The sequence below is a fragment of the Salvelinus alpinus genome, chromosome 9 (genome assembly GCF_045679555.1).
Source record: "Salvelinus alpinus chromosome 9, SLU_Salpinus.1, whole genome shotgun sequence".
In the NCBI taxonomy this organism is placed as follows: domain Eukaryota; kingdom Metazoa; phylum Chordata; class Actinopteri; order Salmoniformes; family Salmonidae; genus Salvelinus; species Salvelinus alpinus.
In genome coordinates, this window is record NC_092094.1 from 70369148 (window position 1) to 70387168 (window position 18021).

General features: G+C 43.8%; 1 protein-coding gene across 5 annotated transcripts in view; it reads left to right on the forward strand.

Moving 5' to 3' along the window:
- rps6ka1 (ribosomal protein S6 kinase a, polypeptide 1) overlaps nt 1-17295 on the forward strand; it is a 140697-nt gene extending 123402 nt beyond the window's left edge. For all 5 annotated transcript variants that reach the window (XM_071327061.1, XM_071327062.1, XM_071327060.1 and 2 more), the window contains 8 exons: nt 5256-5381; nt 5787-5876; nt 6006-6164; nt 6523-6684; nt 8139-8215; nt 8373-8490; nt 9104-9241; nt 15341-17295. In XM_071327061.1, the coding sequence (XP_071183162.1) occupies nt 5256-5381; nt 5787-5876; nt 6006-6164; nt 6523-6684; nt 8139-8215; nt 8373-8490; nt 9104-9241; nt 15341-15463 (993 nt within the window). In that variant the 3' untranslated portion in view covers nt 15464-17295. The remainder of the gene's footprint in view (nt 1-5255; nt 5382-5786; nt 5877-6005; nt 6165-6522; nt 6685-8138; nt 8216-8372; nt 8491-9103; nt 9242-15340) is intronic.
- The last annotated feature ends 726 nt before the right edge of the window (nt 17296-18021 follow it).

An 18021-nucleotide genomic window follows, 5' to 3' on the forward strand; every position in this document is an offset into this window, starting at 1 on the left:
TGTTTCATTGAAATGTACAGCTGTGTGTCATCCGCATAGCAGTGAAAGTTAACATTATGTTTTCGAATAACATCCCCAAGAGGTAAAATATATAGTGAAAACAATAGTGGTCCTAAAACGGAACCTTGAGGAACACCGAAATGTACAGTTGATTTGTCAGAGGACAGACCATTCACAGAGACAAACTGATATCTTTCCGACAGGTAAGATCTAAACCAGGCCAGAACTTGTCCGTGTAGACCAATTTGGGTTTCCAGTCTCTCCAAAAGAATGTGGTGATCGATGGTGTCAAAGGCAGCACTAAGGTCTAGTAGCACGAGGACAGATGCAGAGCCTCGGTCTGACGCCATTAAAAGGTCATTTACCACCTTCACAAGTGCAGTCTCAGTGCTATGATGGGGTCTAAAACCAGACTGAAGCATTTCGTATACATTATTTGTCTTCAGAAAGGCAGTGAGTTGCTGCGCAACAGCTTTTTCTAAAATCTTTGAGAGGAATGGAAGATTCGATATAGGCCGATAGTTTTTTATATTTTCCGGGTCAAGGTTTGGCTTTTTCAAGAGAGGCTTTATCACTGCCACTTTTAGTGAGTTTGGTACACATCCGGTGGATAGAGAGCTGTTTATTATGTTCAACATAGGAGGGCCAAGCACAGGAAGCAGCTCCTTCAGCAGTTTAGTAGGAATAGGATCCAGTATGCAGCTTGAAGGTTTAGAGGCCATGATTATTTTCATCATTGTGTCAAGAGATATAGTACTAAAACACTTAAGTGTCTCTCCCGATCCCAGGCCCTCGCAGAGCTGTGCAGATCCAGGACAGCTAAGCCCTGGAGGAATACGCAGATTCAAAGAGGAGTCCGTAATTTGCTTTCTAATGGTCATGATCTTTTCCTCAAAGAAGTTCATGAATTTATTACTGCTGAAGTGAAAGCCATCCTCTCTTGGGGAATGCTGCTTTTTAGTTAGTTTCGCAACAGTATCAAAAATAAATGTTGGATTGTTCTTATTTTCCTCGATTAAGTTGGAAAAGTAGGATGAGCGAGCAGCAGTGAGGGCTCTTCGGTACTGCACGGTACTGTCTTTCCAAGCTAGTCGGAAGACTTCCAGTTTGGTGTGGCGCCATTTCCGTTCCAATTTCCTGGAAGCTTGCTTCAAAGCTCGGGTATTTTCTGTATACCAGGGAGCTAGTTTCTTATGACAAATGTTTTTCGTTTTTAGGGGTGCAACTGCATCTAGGGTATTGCGCAAGGTTAAATTGAGTTCCTCAGTTAGGTGGTTAACTGATTTTTGTCCTCTGACGTCCTTGGGTAGGCAGAAGGAGTCTGGAAGGGCATCAAGGAATTTTTGTGTTGTCTGAGAATTTATAGCACGACTTTTGATGCTCCTTGGTTGGGGTCTGAGCAGATTATTTGTTGCGATTGCAAACGTAATAAAATGGTGGTCCGATAGTCCAGGATTATGTGGAAAAACATTAAGATCTACAACATTTATTCCATGGGACAAAACTAGGTCCAGAGTATGACTGTGGCAGTGAGTAGGTCCAGAGACATGTTGGACAAAACCCACTGAGTCGATAATGGCTCCGAAAGACTTTTGGAGTGGGTCTGTGGACTTCTCCATGTGAATATTAAAATCACCAAAAATTAGAATATGATCTGCTATGACTACAAGGTCTGATAGGAATTCAGGAAACTCAGAGAGGAACGCTGTATATGGCCCAGGAGGCCTGTAAACAGTAGCTATAAAAAGTGATTGAGTAGGCTGCATAGATTTCATGACTAGAAGCTCAAAAGACGAAAACGCCATTTTTTTTTTTGTAAATTGAAATTTGCTATCGTAAATGTTAGCAACACCTCCGCCTTTGCGGGATGCACGGGGGATATGGTCACTAGTGTAACCAGGAGGTGAGGCCTCATTTAACACAGTAAATTCATCAGGCTTAAGCCATGTTTCAGTCAGGCCAATCACATCAAGATTATGGTCAGTGATTAGTTCATTGACTATGACTGCCTTTGAAGTGAGGGATCTAACATTAAGTAACCCTATTTTGAGATGTGAGGTATCACGATCTCTTTCAATGATGGCAGGAATGGAGGAGGTCTTTATCCTAATAAGATTGCTAAGGCGAACACCGCCATGTTTAGTTTTGCCCAACCTAGGTCGAGGCACAGACACAGTCTCAATGGGTATGGCTGAGCTGACTACACTGACTGTGCTATTGGCAGACTCCACTAAGCTGGCAGGTTGGCTAACAGCCTGCTGCCTGGCCTGCACCCTATTTCATTGTGGGGCTAGAGGAGTTAGAGCCCTGTCTATGTTGGTAGATAAGATGAGAGCACCCCTCCAGCTAGGATGGAGTCCGTCACTCCTCAGCAGGTCAGGCTTGGTCCTGTTTGTGGGTGAGTCCCAGAAAGAGGGCCAATTATCTACAAATTCTATCTTTTGGGAGGGGCAGAAAACAGTTTTCAACCAGCGATTGAGTGCTGAGACTCTGCTGTAGAGCTCGTCACTCCCCCTAACTGGGAGGGGGCCAGAGACAATTACTCGATGCCGACCACATCTTTCTAGCTGATTTACACGCTGAAGCTATGTTGCACTTGGTGACCTCTGACTGTTTCATCCTAACATCGTTGGTGCCGACGTGGATAACAATATCTCTATACTCTCTACACTCGCCAGATTTAGCTTTAGCCAGCACCATCTTTAGATTAGCCTTAACGTCGGTAGCCCTGCCCCCTGGTAAACAGTGTATGATCGCTGGGTGATTCGCTTTAAGTCTAATACTGCGGGTAATGGAGTCGCCAATGACTAGGGTTTTCAATTTGTCAGAGCTAATGGTGGGAGCCTTCGGCGTCTCAGACCCCGTAACGGGAGGAGTAGAGACAAGAGAAGACTCAGACTCAGACTCCGACTCGCTACATAATGGGGAGAACCGGTTGAAAGTTTCTGTCGGCTGAATGAGCGACACCGGTTGAGCATTCCAACAGCATTTCCCTCCAGAAGCCATGAGAAAGTTGTCCGGCTGCGGGGACTGTGCGGGGGGATTTATACTAACGTTACTATCTGTACTTACTGGTGGCACAGACGCTGTTTCTTCCTTTCCTACACTGAAATTACCCTTGCCTAACGATTGCGTCTGAAGCTGGGCTTGTAGCACAGCTATTCTCGCCGTAAGGCGATCGTTCTCCTGTATATTATGAGTACAGCGACTGCAATTAGAAGACATCATGTTAATGTTACTACTTAGCTTCGGCTGTTGAAGGTGTTGACGAACCATGTCCAGATAAAGCGTCCGGAGTGAAAAAGTTGAATGAGGGAAAAAAGTTGCGATGGAAAAAAACTAAAAATATAAACGGTAATTAAAAACAAAAACAAAACAAAAAAACGTAAAGTTGTCAGCTAGCAAAGTAAAGTTGGCAGCAAAACGCACAGCAAAACGCCCCCTCTCTTCAAAGGGGGAGACATTCTAGACCCAAACTGCTACAGACCTATATCTATCCTACCCTGCCTTTCTAAGGTCTTCGAAAGCCAAGTTAACGAACAGATCACCGACCATTTCGAATCCCACCGTACCTTCTCCGCCATTCAATCTGGTTTCCGAGCTGGTCATGGGTGCACCTCAGCCACGCTCAAGGTCCTAAACAATATCATAACCGCCATCGATAAGAGACAATACTGTGCAGCTGTATTCATCGACCAGGCCAAGGCTTTCGACTCTGTCAATCACCACATTCTTATCGGCAAACTCAACAGCCTTGGTTTCTCAAATGACAGCCTCGCCTGGTTCATCAACCACTTCTCAGATAGTGTTCAGTGTATCAAATCGGAGGGCCTGTTGTCCATACCTCTGGCAGTCTCTATGGGGGTGCCACAGGGTTCAATCGGAGGGCCGCCTCTTTTCTCTGTATTTATCAATGATGTCGCTCCTGCTGCTGGTGATTTTCTGATCCACCTCTACGCAGACGACACCATTCTGTATACTTCTGGCCCATCTTTGCACACTGTGTTAACTAACCTCCAGACGAGCTTCAATGCCATACAACTCTCCTTCCGTGGCCAACTGCTCTTAAATGCAAGTAAAACTAAATGCATGCTCTTCAACCGATCGCTGCCTGCACCTGCCCGCCCGTCCAGCATCACTACTCTGGACGGTTCTGACTTAGAATATGTGGACAACTACAAATACCTAGGTGTCTGGTTAGACTGTAAACACTCCTTCCAGACTCACATTAAGCATCTCCAATCCAAAATTAAATCTAGAATCAGCTTCCTATTTCGCAACAAAGCATCCTTCACTCATGCTGCCAAACATACCCTCGTAAAACTGACTGTCCTACCGATCCTTGACTTCGGCGATGTCATTTACAAAATAGCCTCCCAACACTCTACTCAGCAAATTGGATGCAGTCTATCACAGTGCCATCCGTTTTGTCACCAAAGCCCCATATACCACCCACCACTGCGACCTGTATGCTCTCGTTGGCTGGCCCTCACTTCATATTCGTCGCCAAACCCACTGACTCCAGGTCATCTATACGTCTTTGCTAGGTAAAGCCACGCCTTATCTCAGCTCACTGGTCACCAGCAGCACCCACCCGTAGTACGCGCTCCAGCAGGTATATTTCACTGGTCACCCCCAAAGCCAAGTCCTACTTTGGCCGCCTTTCCTTCCAGTTCTCTGCTGCCAATGACTGTAACGAACTGCAAAAATCACTGAAGCTGGAGACTCTATTCTCCCTCACTAGCTTTAAGCACCAGCTGTCAGAGCAGCTCACAGATCACTGCACCTGTACATAGCTCATCTGTAAATAGCCCATCCAACTACCTCATCCCCATACTGTTATTTATTTGATTTATTTTGCTCCTTTGCACCTCAGTATCTCTACTTGTGCAGAAGTTGAGTGTGCATCTATCACTCCAGTGTTTAATTGCTATATTGTAATTAATTTGCCAATATGGCCTATTTATTGCCTTACATCCCTTATCCTATCTCATTTGCAACACTGTATATAGACTTTTTCTATTGTATTATTGACTGTATGTTTGTTTATTCCATGTGTAACTCTGTTGTTTGTGTCGCACTGCTTTGCTTTATCTTGGCCAGGTCGCAGTTGTAAATGAGAACTTGTTCTCAACTAGCCTACCTGTTTAAATAAAGGTGAAATAAAAGAATATATAAAAAAAATAAACTGTGTGTGTGAGATGCTGTAACCGATACAGTAGCACTCATTTCCCTATGTTTTCTGTTTGCTGCAGCAACTCCATGGGAAGAACCTGTTGTTCAGCGATGGCTACGTGCTGAAGGAAGACATCGGCATGGGCTCCTTCTCTGTCTGCAAGCGTTGCGTCCACAAAGCCACCAACACCGAGTACGCCGCCAAGGTCAGAACACGCGCACACACACACACACACACTTCTCTGTCTGCAAGACCCGCGTCCCCAAAGCCACCGACACAGAGTAACCCGCCAAGGTACCAAAACATACGCTGTAGCCTCCCTCTCTCTGGGTGTATATCCTGAAATATCAAGCAAATCACTCTCCCCAGTCCCACACGTTTTATTCGTCCATCTTGTGGGGTGCTGAATCATTGTGAATACAGTAATTGGACATAACTCTCTAAAAGATGCATTTTGAACAGTTTATGTTGAGTAAGTTATTCAGATCTGTCTTTTTGAAGAGTGCTGTTCTAATCCTTTCATATCTCTTGTCTCGCACCGTCTCAATCACGATGGTTTCATAATGGGGTGTTTTATAAAGGCGCCTGTTGTATTATTGTGCACTACCAGGTGATTGACAAGACCATGACGGACCCCTCAGAGGAGATCGAGATCCTGCTGCGATACGGCCAGCACCCCAACATCATCACCCTGAAGGATGTGAGTGTACACTGACACACACACACACACACACACACACACACACACCATCACACGGAAGGAAGTGAGTACACGCACACACACCAGCACAGACTGAATCATCCTTCATGTGTTCCTTCCATCCGTCAGGTGTATGACAATGGGAAGCAGGTGTATCTGGTGACAGAGCTGATGCGAGGCGGGGAGCTGCTGGACCGGATCCTCAAACAGAAGTTCTTCTCAGAGCGTGAGGCCAGCTCCGTGCTCCACACCATCACCAAGACTGTCGAATACCTCCACGCACAGGGGGTGAGACAACGCTCTACACACATACTGTAACATACTGCTGAATATGGGCTTGAATGAACTTTGTCTTAACAAGAGTTTCTAGATATTCCTTTATCCTTTTTCCTATGTTGTAATATTCTTACTTTAAACAAATATTTATGTCACAGTATAATCACTCGAGGCAAATAATGTACAACCAACATCGTATCTCCAAAAAGTCCATTGGAAGTCAAATGTTGAAGTAACAGTTGAAGATTTATTTTTGTGTTAACATTTGACCCTTACTAAGTTGTCTTTCAATCCCCTCTCTCCTTCTCCCGCTTCACCTCTACCTCTCCTCCCCCTCCGTTCCTCATTTCTCCACCTCCCTTCTCTCCAGGTGGTCCACAGGGACCTGAAGCCCAGTAACATCCTGTATGTAGATGAGTTGGGGAACCCCGAGTCAATCAGGATCTGTGACTTTGGTTTCGCCAAGCAGCTGAGAGCTGACAACGGCCTGCTCATGACCCCCTGCTATACCGCTAACTTCGTAGCCCCGGAGGTAAGGCCCGGGACTGTGTGTGTGTGTGATGACGATTATGATTAATACCTGTATACCACACATTAGGAACACCTTCCTAATATTGAGTTGCACCCCCCTTTTGCCCTCAGAACAGCCTCAATTCGTCGGGGCATGGATGCTGGCCTTGTTAACTCCAATGCTTCCCACAGTTGTCGATTTGGCTGGATGTCCTTTGGGTGGTGGACCATTCTTGATATACACAGGAAACTGTTGTGTGAAAAACCCAGCAGTGTTGTAGTTCTTGACACAAACCAGTGCGCCTGGCTGTGGCGGTCATGATATTTTGTCAGCCGGTTATTGTCATGCAAACATCTGCCGGGTTACGGTAATTTACCGTTAATGAACATAAACACCTTTAACGTCTCCAGGCCTCCACGCATACAAGCCGCTGGTGCATCTACATTTTTAAAAAGTATAATAAATCAATTGAACCTACAATAAATCCATTATTTATTTTAGGCAGGTCTAAAGAAACATTATTAAGAAAATGTATTTTATTCGAAGAGCTTAGGAGTCGGCCAACTGTATGTTATCAGGCTGTAAGGCTTGTTATTTTAGCAGACAAGATATGCCATTATTTTATATTATATGATTTTCTATTAGGAAGAATATAATTGAACTTAGCTGAATAAAATAGAAAGGATATTTTTCCCATTTCGGAGTGAGAATGCACATATGAAGTGGCTATGTTGAGCGTAAGAGTAATAATTTGAAACGGGTCCTATAGCCGACGCTAGATTTAGAGTTGCTTGGCAACTTTAGTTGTGAATGATACAAACCATAGAAATCAAAATATACACTATATATACAAAAGTATGTGGCCAAATTAGTGAATTTGGCTATTTCAGCCATACCTGTTGCTGACAGGTGTATAAAAATGTATCACACAGCCATGCAATTTCCATAGACAAACATTGGCAGTAGAATGGCCTTACTGAAGAGCTCAGTGACTTTCAATGTGGGACCGTCATAGGATGCCACCTTTCCAACAAGTCAGTTCGTCAAATTTCTCCCGTGCTAGAGCTGCCCCGGTCAACTGTAAGTGCTGTTACTGTGAAGTGGAAACGTCTAGGAGCAGCAATGGCTCAGTTGCGAAGTGGTAGGCCACACAAACTCACAGAACGGGACAGCCCCTCTGAATGGCACACATACACAATCCATGCCTCAATTGTCTCCAGGCTTAAACATCCTCCTTTAACCTGTCTCCTCCCCTTCATCTACACTGATTGAAGTGGATTTAACAATTGACATCAATAAGGGATCATAGCTTTCACCTGGATCCACCTGGAAAGAGCAGGTGTTCTTAATGTTTTGTATGCTCAGTGTAGCGTCCTTGTCAAATTCTAGAGCGTATAGCTTTTGGGCGTATAGCTTTACCCCGGTGATGCACGATAGCCAACATTGCGACGTATTGCTCTATCTGTGTGTTCCAGGTGTTGAAGCGTCAGGGCTATGACGAGGGCTGTGATGTTTGGAGTCTGGGTGTCTTGCTGTACACCATGCTGGCTGGGTGAGGAACACACACACACTACGTACCACTCATACATCTGTGCACTATATTCCACTCCGCAGGGCATCTACATCCAACAAAATGTAATCGTGTCACTCGCGTGCATACACTCTCTCTCATTTGACTTGTCCCATGTGCTCCCTCCCTCCCTCTTCAGCTTCACTCCGTTTGCCAATGGGCCCGAGGACACTCCAGATGAGATCCTGAGCAGGATAGGAAGCGGTCACTTCACCCTGACCGGTGGCAACTGGGACGCCGTGTCGGACGCAGCCAAGGTACAGTAGGACTGACTGGGACTTGCTGGGAGACTTGAAGTGAAACAATAGTGGTTTAGTTTGGATTTCAAGGATAGAGGTGTACAGTATATAATATGACACAAACCCATCAAACCGGCCTCTCGAGTGGCGCAGTGCTGCATTGCAGTGCTTGAGGCGTCACTACTGACCCAGATTTGATCCCAGACTGTGTCATAGCTGGCCGTGACCGGGAGACCCATAAGGCGGTGCACAATTGGCCCAGCGTCGTCCTGGTTAGGCGAGCGTTTGGCCTTCCGCGATTTCCTTGTCCCATCGCGCTCTAGCGGTAGTGGCGTGCCGGGCGCCTGCTAGCTGACTTTGGTCGCAAGCTGGATGGTGTTTTCTCCGACACATTGGTGCGGCTGGCTTCCGGAATAGCGAGCAGTGTTTCAAGAAGCAGTGCGGCTTGGCAGGGTCGTGTTTCGGAGGACGCATGGCTCACGACCTTCCCGAGTCCGTAGGGGATTTGCAGCGATGGGACAAGACTAACTACCAATTGGATCACGAAATTGTGGAGAAAAACGGGTAAAAGTACAACAAAAACATCAAACTATTAATTTCTTCCTTCCTGCTGTGTGTTCTTTCTCTATAGGACCTGGTGTCTAAGATGCTCCACGTGGACCCCCACCAGCGGCTGACGGCCATGCAGGTCCTCAAGCACCCCTGGATCGTCCAGAGGGACAAGCTGCCCAACAGCCAGCTGCAGCACCAGGACGCCAAGCTGGTCAAGGTACTGGATTGATACTATAATGTACACTATGCTGTGCCCACTGGGAAATCCAGGGTTGGGAGTCAACTCCGTTCTTGTTCACATGGTGAATTTCTATTTCTATTGGACACAGCTGACAATGCCACAGTCCCGAAAAGTATATTCCGGAATAAAGCAATGTGACCAAACTTTTTATTTTAAAGGTATATTTTATGCTTTATTGGATAGAGGAGAGACAATGGGAAAGATGGATAGAGAGTGTGCTGAAGTGGTCGTGGGCCGGATTCGGACGCATGCTGCAGCGGTATATGTGATCCGGAGGCAGCGGTTTAGTCCGTTACTTTGTATAATTCCATGTGTATAACTTTGTAGTGCCTGCAGCGCTTTATTTGGAAATCGGGAGGTGACGGAACAAAAAGTGGGCACGAGGGGGTCGTGACCTGGGGAGCTCTGAGGTACCGGAACACAAGAGAAGGAAAAAATTACCTTTATGATACAGCATTGCATGCATGTCATGGCATTTGCGTGGTGACATTGAGTAGAATAGAGGCACTTACAGAATTTGCACACATGGGTCAAAAATATATTGTAGCCTTTTATAAAAACATTTCATGTCATTTTACTTAACTGGAGACTTTAGTGAAATATTTTTTAATACCACACAAATGATCGAAATGACAGGCTACTTTGACACTGACGGAGAAATACAAAACAGCCTTGTCTTGAATGCAACAAATAGCGGAGACAAAATATTGTACAATATGAGGAGGAAATTATAGTCCTAATCAAGTTCAAGTGTCACTCACCAGTGATGCTGTTCGCTCAATAGGCCTACAGTTGAAGTCGGAAGTTTACATACACTTAGGTTGGAGTCATTGACCCGTTTTTCAACCACTCCACAAATTTCTTGTTCACAAACTATAGTTTTGGCAAGTCGGTTAGGACATCTACTTTGTGCATGACACAAGTCATTTTTCCAACAATAGTTTACAGACAGATTATTTCACTTATAACTCACTGTATCACAATTCCTGTGGGTCAGAAGTTTATTAAGTTGACTGTGCCTTTAAACAGCTTGGAAAATTCCAGAAAACGATGTCATGGCTTTAGAAGCTTCTGATTGGCTAATTGACATAATTTGAGTCAATTGTGCCTGTGGATGTATTTCAAGGCTACCTTCAAACTCAGTGCCTCTTTGCTTGACATCATGGGAAAATAAAAAGAAATCAGCCAAGACCTCAGAAAAAAAACTCCAAGTCTGGTTCATCCTTGGGAGCAATTTCCAAACGCCTGAAGGTACCACGTTCATCTGTACAAACAATAGTACGCAAGTATAAACACAATGGGACCACTCAGCCGTCATACCGCTCAGGATGGAGACGCGTTCTGTCTCCTAGAGATGAACTTACTTTGGTGCAAAAAGTGCAAATCAATCCCAGAACAACAGTAAAGAACCTTGTGAAGATGCTGGAGGAAACAGGTACAAAAGTATCTATATCCACAGTAAAACGAGTCCTATATCGACATAACCTGAAAGGCCGCTCAGCAAGGAAGAAGCCACTGCTCCAAAACCGGCATAAAAAAAAGTCAGACTACGGTTTGCAACTGCACATGGGGACAAAGATCATACAAAGCCCTGCCTTCAATCCTATAGAAAATGTGTGGGCAGAACTGAAAAAGCATGTGCGATCAAGGAGGCCTACAAACCTGACTGTTACACCAGCTCTGTCAGGAGGACTGGGCCAAAATTCACCCAACTTATTGTGGGAAGCTTGTGGAAGGCTACCCGAAACGTTTGATCCAAGTAAAACAATTTAAAGGCTACCAAATACTAATTGAGTATGTAAATTTCTGACCCACTGGGAATGTGATGAAATAAATCATTCTCTCTGCTATTATTCTGACATTTCACATTCTTAAAATAGTAGTGATCCTAACTGACCTAAGACAGGGAATTTTTACTGGGATTTAAATGTCAGGAATTGTTAAAAACTGAGTTTAAATGTATTTGGCTAAGGTGTATGTAAACTTCCGACTTCAACTGTATTTGGGAATTTATAAAATATGTTGGGAGCCTACAAACATACACGTCTAATTTTCAGCAGGAGCCATTTGCTTTCCAACCCATGCTTTTCCCACAATTGTATTCAAAATATTGCGAAAGGCCTGTTTTGGCAGCTGTTCAGACGGCCACAACTCAACAATCAGTTGATTGATAGCCTATTTGCAGCGTGTTACCAACTGTAGGCTATGCCTTGTGATTGGGCTACATTATACAATCCACAGCTATTTATTTCTAGCAATGTCTATCAGAGCAGAGGGAGGGATCATAGAAATGTAATTTCATTCTAGTTCAATGAGATATACAAGCTCGTTTCTCTCTCACCAAACCAACGGCCACGCATTGGTCTCTAGACTTCAATGTTGCACAAACCTAATCCCTGGCCTGGCCCAACCGTAATCATTTCTCAGAATATCAGGCGCGGGCTGGAAATATGTTTTCACATGACATTTGGGCAGGATAATTAACGAGGAGGCATCTTAATACACTCTGATTGCTTTTATTCAAATTGCCTTCTCTTTCAAGTTAAAGCTGCAATATGTAACTTTTTGGGAGACCTGACCAAATTCACACAGAAATGTGAGTTGTAGATTTGTCATTCTCATTTAAAGCGAGACATATTCTATGTGGGCTATTTCTATGCTTCCCAATATTAAATTTAGTTTTTTGTGTCTTTATTTTCAGTTTTGAACACCAACTTCAAACAGCTAAAAATACATTTCACATCGGTTTAGATGGCAAAATGATTCTCTACGCTGTACTAGAATTTTAGAAGCCAGGAAATGGCAGAGCGATTTCTGCATAGTGCACCTAAATTATCTTTCATGCCACAAGATGTACCGGATCTGGTCAAATAGGTTCCGGAATGCAACTGTCTTAAAGAGGTGCCAGATCCTGTGTGTGAATGCAACTGGACCTTCTTATGGCTGCAATCCCGTCACCGGGATCGATATGACAGCAGCCAGTGACAGTGCAGGGCGCCAAATTCAAAAAACAGAAATCTCATAATTAAAATTCCTCAGACATTCATGTGTCTTATATCATTTTAAAGGTAATCTTGTTGTTAATCCCACCAAAGTGTCCGATTTCAAATAGGCTTTTCAGCGAAAGCACTACAAACGAATATGTTAGGTCACCACAAAACCACAATAAGCACAGCCATTTTTTCAAGCGAAATATAGCAGTCACAAAAAGCAGAAATAGAGATAAAATGAATCACTAACCTTTGATTATCTTCATCAGATGACACTCATAGGACTTCATGTTACACAATACATGCATGTTTTGTTTGATAAAGTTCATATTTATATCAAAAAATCTGAGTTTACATTGGCGCGTTAGATTCACTAGTTACAAAAACATCAAGTGATTTTGCATAGCCACATCGTTTTAACAGAAATACTCATCATAAATGTAGATGATAATACAAGTTATACACATGGAATTATAGATACACCTCTCCTTAATGCAACCGCTGTGTCAGATTTCAAAAAAACTTTACAGAAAAATAAACCATGCAATATTCTGAGACGGAGCTCAGAACAATAGCCAAATTAGCCGCCATGTTGGACTCAACAGAAACCAGAAAATACATGATAAATGTTTCCTTACCTTTGATGAACTTCATCAGAATGCAGTCCTAGGAATCCCAGGTCCACAATAAATGCTTGATTTGTTAGATAATGTCCGTTATTTATGTCCAATTAGCTACTTTCGAATTGTTTACCAAACGCCCTAACCAAAGTCTCAAAGCGCGTCCACTATAACGTGACAATGTCCAAAAGTTCCGTTACAGTCAGTAGAAACATGTCAAACGATGTACTGAATCAATCTTTAGAATGTTGTTAACATACATCTTGAATAACGTTCCAACCGGAGAATTACATTGACTTCAATTGACCGATGGAACGGAGCTCACTCTCACGTGAACGCGCCAGTTCAATGCGTGGGCACCTCATGGAAGTGATTACTCATTCCTGTCTCCTTCGGCCCCCCTTCACATTAGTCATCAGACGAAGTTCTACTGACTGTTGACATCTAGTGGAAGCCGTAGGAAGTGAAAACCCATCCATATCTCTCTGTATTTTCAATGAGCTCTTGGTTGAAAATCTGGCACCCCCAGAAAATATCCAAACAGGAAGTGGAACTTCTCAGATTTTTGCCGGCCATATGAGTTCTGTTATACTCACAGACATAATTCAAACAGTTTTAGAAACTTCAGAGTGTGTTCTATCCAATACTAATAATAATATGCATATATTAGCAACTATGACATACAGTGGGGAGAACAAGTATTTGATACACTGCCGATTTTGCAGGTTTTCCTACTTACAAAGCATGTAGAGGTCTGTAATTTTTATCATAGGTACACTTCAACTGTGAGAGACGGAATCTAAAACAAAAATCCAGAAAATCACATTGTGTGATTTTTAAATAATTAATTTGCATTTTATTGCATGACATAAGTATTTGATACATCAGAAAAGCAGAACTTAATATTTGGTACAGAAACCTTTGTTTGCAATTACAGAGCTCATACGTTTCCTGTAGTTCTTGACCATGTTTGCACACACTGCAGCAGGGATTTTGGCCCACTCCTCCATACAGACCTTCCCCAGATCCTTCAGGTTTCGGGGCTGTCGCTGGGCAATACGGACTTTCAGCTCCCTCCAAAGATTTTCTATTGGGTTCAGGTCTGGAGACTGGCTAGACCACTCCAGGACCTTGAGATGCTTCTTACGGAGCCACTCCTTAGTTGCCCTGGCTGTGTGTTTCGTTTCGTTGTCATGCTGGAAGACCCAGCCACGACCCATCTTCAATGCTCTTACTGAGGGAAGGAGGTTGTTGGCCAAGATCTTGCGATACATGGCCCCATCCATCCTCCCCTCAATACGGTGCATTCGTCCTGACCCCTTTGCAGAAAAGCATCCCCAAAGAATGATGTTTCCACCTCCATGCTTCACGATTGGGATGGGTTCTTGGGGTTGTACTCATCATCCTTCTTCCTCCAAACACGGCGAGTGGAGTTTAGACCAAAAAGCTCTATTTTTGTCTCATCAGACCACACGACCTTCTCCTATTCCTCCTCTGGATCATCCAGATGGTCATTGGCAAACTTCAGACGGGCCTGGACATGCGCTGGCTTGAGCAGGGGGACCTTGCGTGCGCTGCAGGATTTTAATCCATGACGGCGTAGTGTGTTACTAATGGTTTTCTTTGAGACTGTGGTCCCAGCTCTCTTCAGGTCATTGACCAGGTCCTGCCGTGTAGTTCTGGGCTGATCCCTCACATTCCTCATGATCATTGATGCCCCACGAGGTGAGATCTTGCATGGAGCCCCAGACCGAGGGTGATTGACTGTCATCTTGAACTTCTTCCATTTTCTAATAATTGTGCCAACAGTTGTTGCCTTCTCATCAAGCTGCTTGCCTATTGTCCTGTAGCCCATCCCAGCCTTGTACAGGTCTACAATTTATCCCTGATGTCCTTACACAGCTCTCTGGTCTTGGCCATTGTGGAGAGGTTGGAGTCTGTTTGATTGAGTGTGTGGACAGGTGTCTTTTATACAGGTAACGAGTTCAAACAGGTGCAGTTAATACAGGTAATGAGTGGAGAACAGGAGGGCTTCTTAAAGAAAAACTAACAGGTCTGTGAGAGCCAGAATTCTTACTGGTTGGTAGGTGATCAAATACTTATGTCATGCAATAAAATGCAAATTAATTACTTAAAAATCATACAATGTGATTTTCTGGATTTTTGTTTTAGATTTCGTCTCTCACAGTTGAAGTGTACCTATGATAAAAATTACAGACCTCTACATGCTTTGTAAGTAGGAAAACCTGCAAAATCGGCAGTGTATCAAATACTTGTTCTCCCCACTGTAGGAGCAGGCCGTTTACTCTGTGCACCTCTGTGCACCTTTCATCCAAGCTAGTCAATACTGCCCCTTCAGCCATAAGAAGTTAAAGAGGTGCCAGATCCTGTGTGTGAATGCAACTGGAACTGTTTGTCCTCCAAACTGATATCTTGACATTGCACTACCTCTTCTCTTCTGACAGGGGGCGATGGCGGCCACCTACTTGGCCTTGAAGAGCTCCCAGCCCACGCCGGAGCTGAAGCCCATCGAGTCTTCGTTCCTGGCCCAGCGACGTGTCAAGAAGCTCCCCTCCACCTCTCTGTAGAACCATGTAGACCCCCAGACTCTAGCTAGAACACCCCCAGTCAGTCAGTAAGTCACGGGACTGAAGAGACAACCTCAGTTTAACCAGCCAAGGACCACTGACTGTACTCTGCTGTAGTCACCTCCCCCTGCCTGTGATATCAGTCGTCTCAGTTTCCTCCTCGATAGGTGTGGTCACTGGCTGTCAATCACACCTGGACTAGTGACAGGACATGACTGGGGATAAGGAGGCAGTGGGGTAGCGGCAGGTTTTGACAAATGTGTTCGCAGTATATTTTGGATAAGAGTTGTGTGCGAGTCTTGAGTTTGCGAGACAACCTGCTACCACAGAGGACGTGGATGACCGCTGTTGATGTTTTGGTAGTGTTTCTGTTCTGCTGTCGTTTTGATTGGCTCTCCCCTCAGCATCACTGTGATTGGCTGCCGCTCAGCTCTCTGCACGTCCGTCTTTCTGTATGTCTGTTTGGTGTGTCGTTCTCGCTCCAGTTGATTAGCTTTACGTAGTAGTAGGCTACTGCCAAATTGATTTGTTTCTTGTTTTTCCATTGGGAAAGCTTGAAGGGACTATGGCACAAAATGAGATCAGTTCATTGCTATCATTCTCCTATTTTGTAATGACCATTAAAATTAAAAAATATTTTGCCATAAATGAGACTATACCAGAAGTAGCAATTCTGGGTAATGTAGTCGCCGCTAATGTTTTTTTCCAAGCTGAGTGTCTCACTGTCCATTTGCATGACTTACAGTGAGTCCAGTCCTAGGGAAAGTTGCAGGAAGTTGTTTGCATGATATGGTCCAGTGTGGCGTCATGTCGCTTTGTCCTTCTCTTATCTACACTTTTCTTGGTGACCTTGCCGATTCTGAGAAGAAAAAAAAATAAGATTGGAGATATGTCCAAATATTTTTATTGTAAAAAAAAAAGTAAAATGAATAAGAGTATCTGTAATGCCCTAAACAAGTTGGCATGTTGAAATCTATATTCCGTTTTTCCCCCATTGTGTTTTCTTCTTGGATATGCATATTTTGAATGCTTGTCTGTCTTGTGTTCACTTTTGTTGTTGCCTGTTATGTTTTGTTGTTCGGTCCAAAGAAAGTGGTGATTACATTTTGTAAAAGGTATGTCGAGCGCACGCTGTTGGAGCGTCCACGATGGACTCTTTCCCACAATCCTCCTCTGTTTCAATGTTAAGTATGGTGAGATTGATTGTTGAAGCGATTGTACTGAGCACTCAAATGCACTCTCTTAAAGTCACTGTAAAGCATTGGTTTTCATCTTCTACTCAAACAATATTGTTTGGGCTTTTCTGATTTGAAATTGCCTGTCTGCTGGTTTTAATCAGGCCTTATAAGTGAATGGCCACAGGTTATTTTTTTGTCTCCTGTTCAGTTTGACTCTACTACAAGGGTAACGGTCTTTAAACACTATTGTGCCAACCTGAACCAAGCTGCGCCGGCTCTATTTTAACCAGGCCAGCTCAGTACAGCTTGGTTTGGCTCGGCAGTGTGAAAAGTCCTGGACTTCCATCAAGTAAATAATCATAATAGCTTCTGGACAAAATTATCATTGTATTATTTGCTGTATTGGAATAGTACACATTTGTGGCTAAGTTTAAGTAGCTTGTAAGGTAACTTGACCTACAGCATACTTTAGATCCCGTAAGCTTCTTTAGGCTTGACCCTTGACCCTTAGATATCTGAAGCATATCTGTCCAAAGGCGGCTGGTGGGTCGGGATGGGGTACAGGGGGTATTTCTGCCATTGCAGCAGTGGGGATTCGGGCCTATAGGGTGTTAAAATGAGATTCCTTTCTATTAAAAAAAGTATCTGCGCTGATCAGACTGCTTTGTCTCTTATTGTCTGCATGTATGCGTACATTAATAATAATATAATACAAAATAACAGGGTTGCACTCAATTCAGGAATTGAACATGTTCCTATATTAGTCTGTCAGTGTCTTTATTTTCATACACTTTATGGACCACCTTTTAAGTGTAGTGTGTCCTTAGACCCTGTGCTGTAGTGATGGATGTGAGTGTTCCTTTAAAACACCTAGGGAACAGTGTGTTACGCAAGCAGAAAAACACTGCATCTCACTGCCTGTCTGCAGCACATGTAGGGGGTACACTTTCATGTACTTCCCAAACGTCCTCCAATGCGCTGACTAGCTCGATGTGTGATGGACCTCTGCTGCAGGCACACACATGCACTCTTAGGCAGCTTTTAACATAGTAACACTTTCCTCTTCTATAACACATTTGTGTACTTGACCACACGCTCCCTGAAAACAGACTACCCTCCGCTCATTAAAATACGCAAACTCTTACTTGCATACAGTACCTCCACATACTTGCCTAATTCCTACCTCCTTCACAATGGCATACAAACCCTGCAATATTCTGTTCAACATCAAATAGAAAAGCTAATTCATTCTAAACACAATGCTATTTTTCAGAGGAGTTAACTGACTTTTAGCATGCGTATAGAGAAGGGTACTCGTATTGTACTTCACGGACTCATGATTGGTTCATATAAATGGATAATATGATAGTTGGAGCTGTA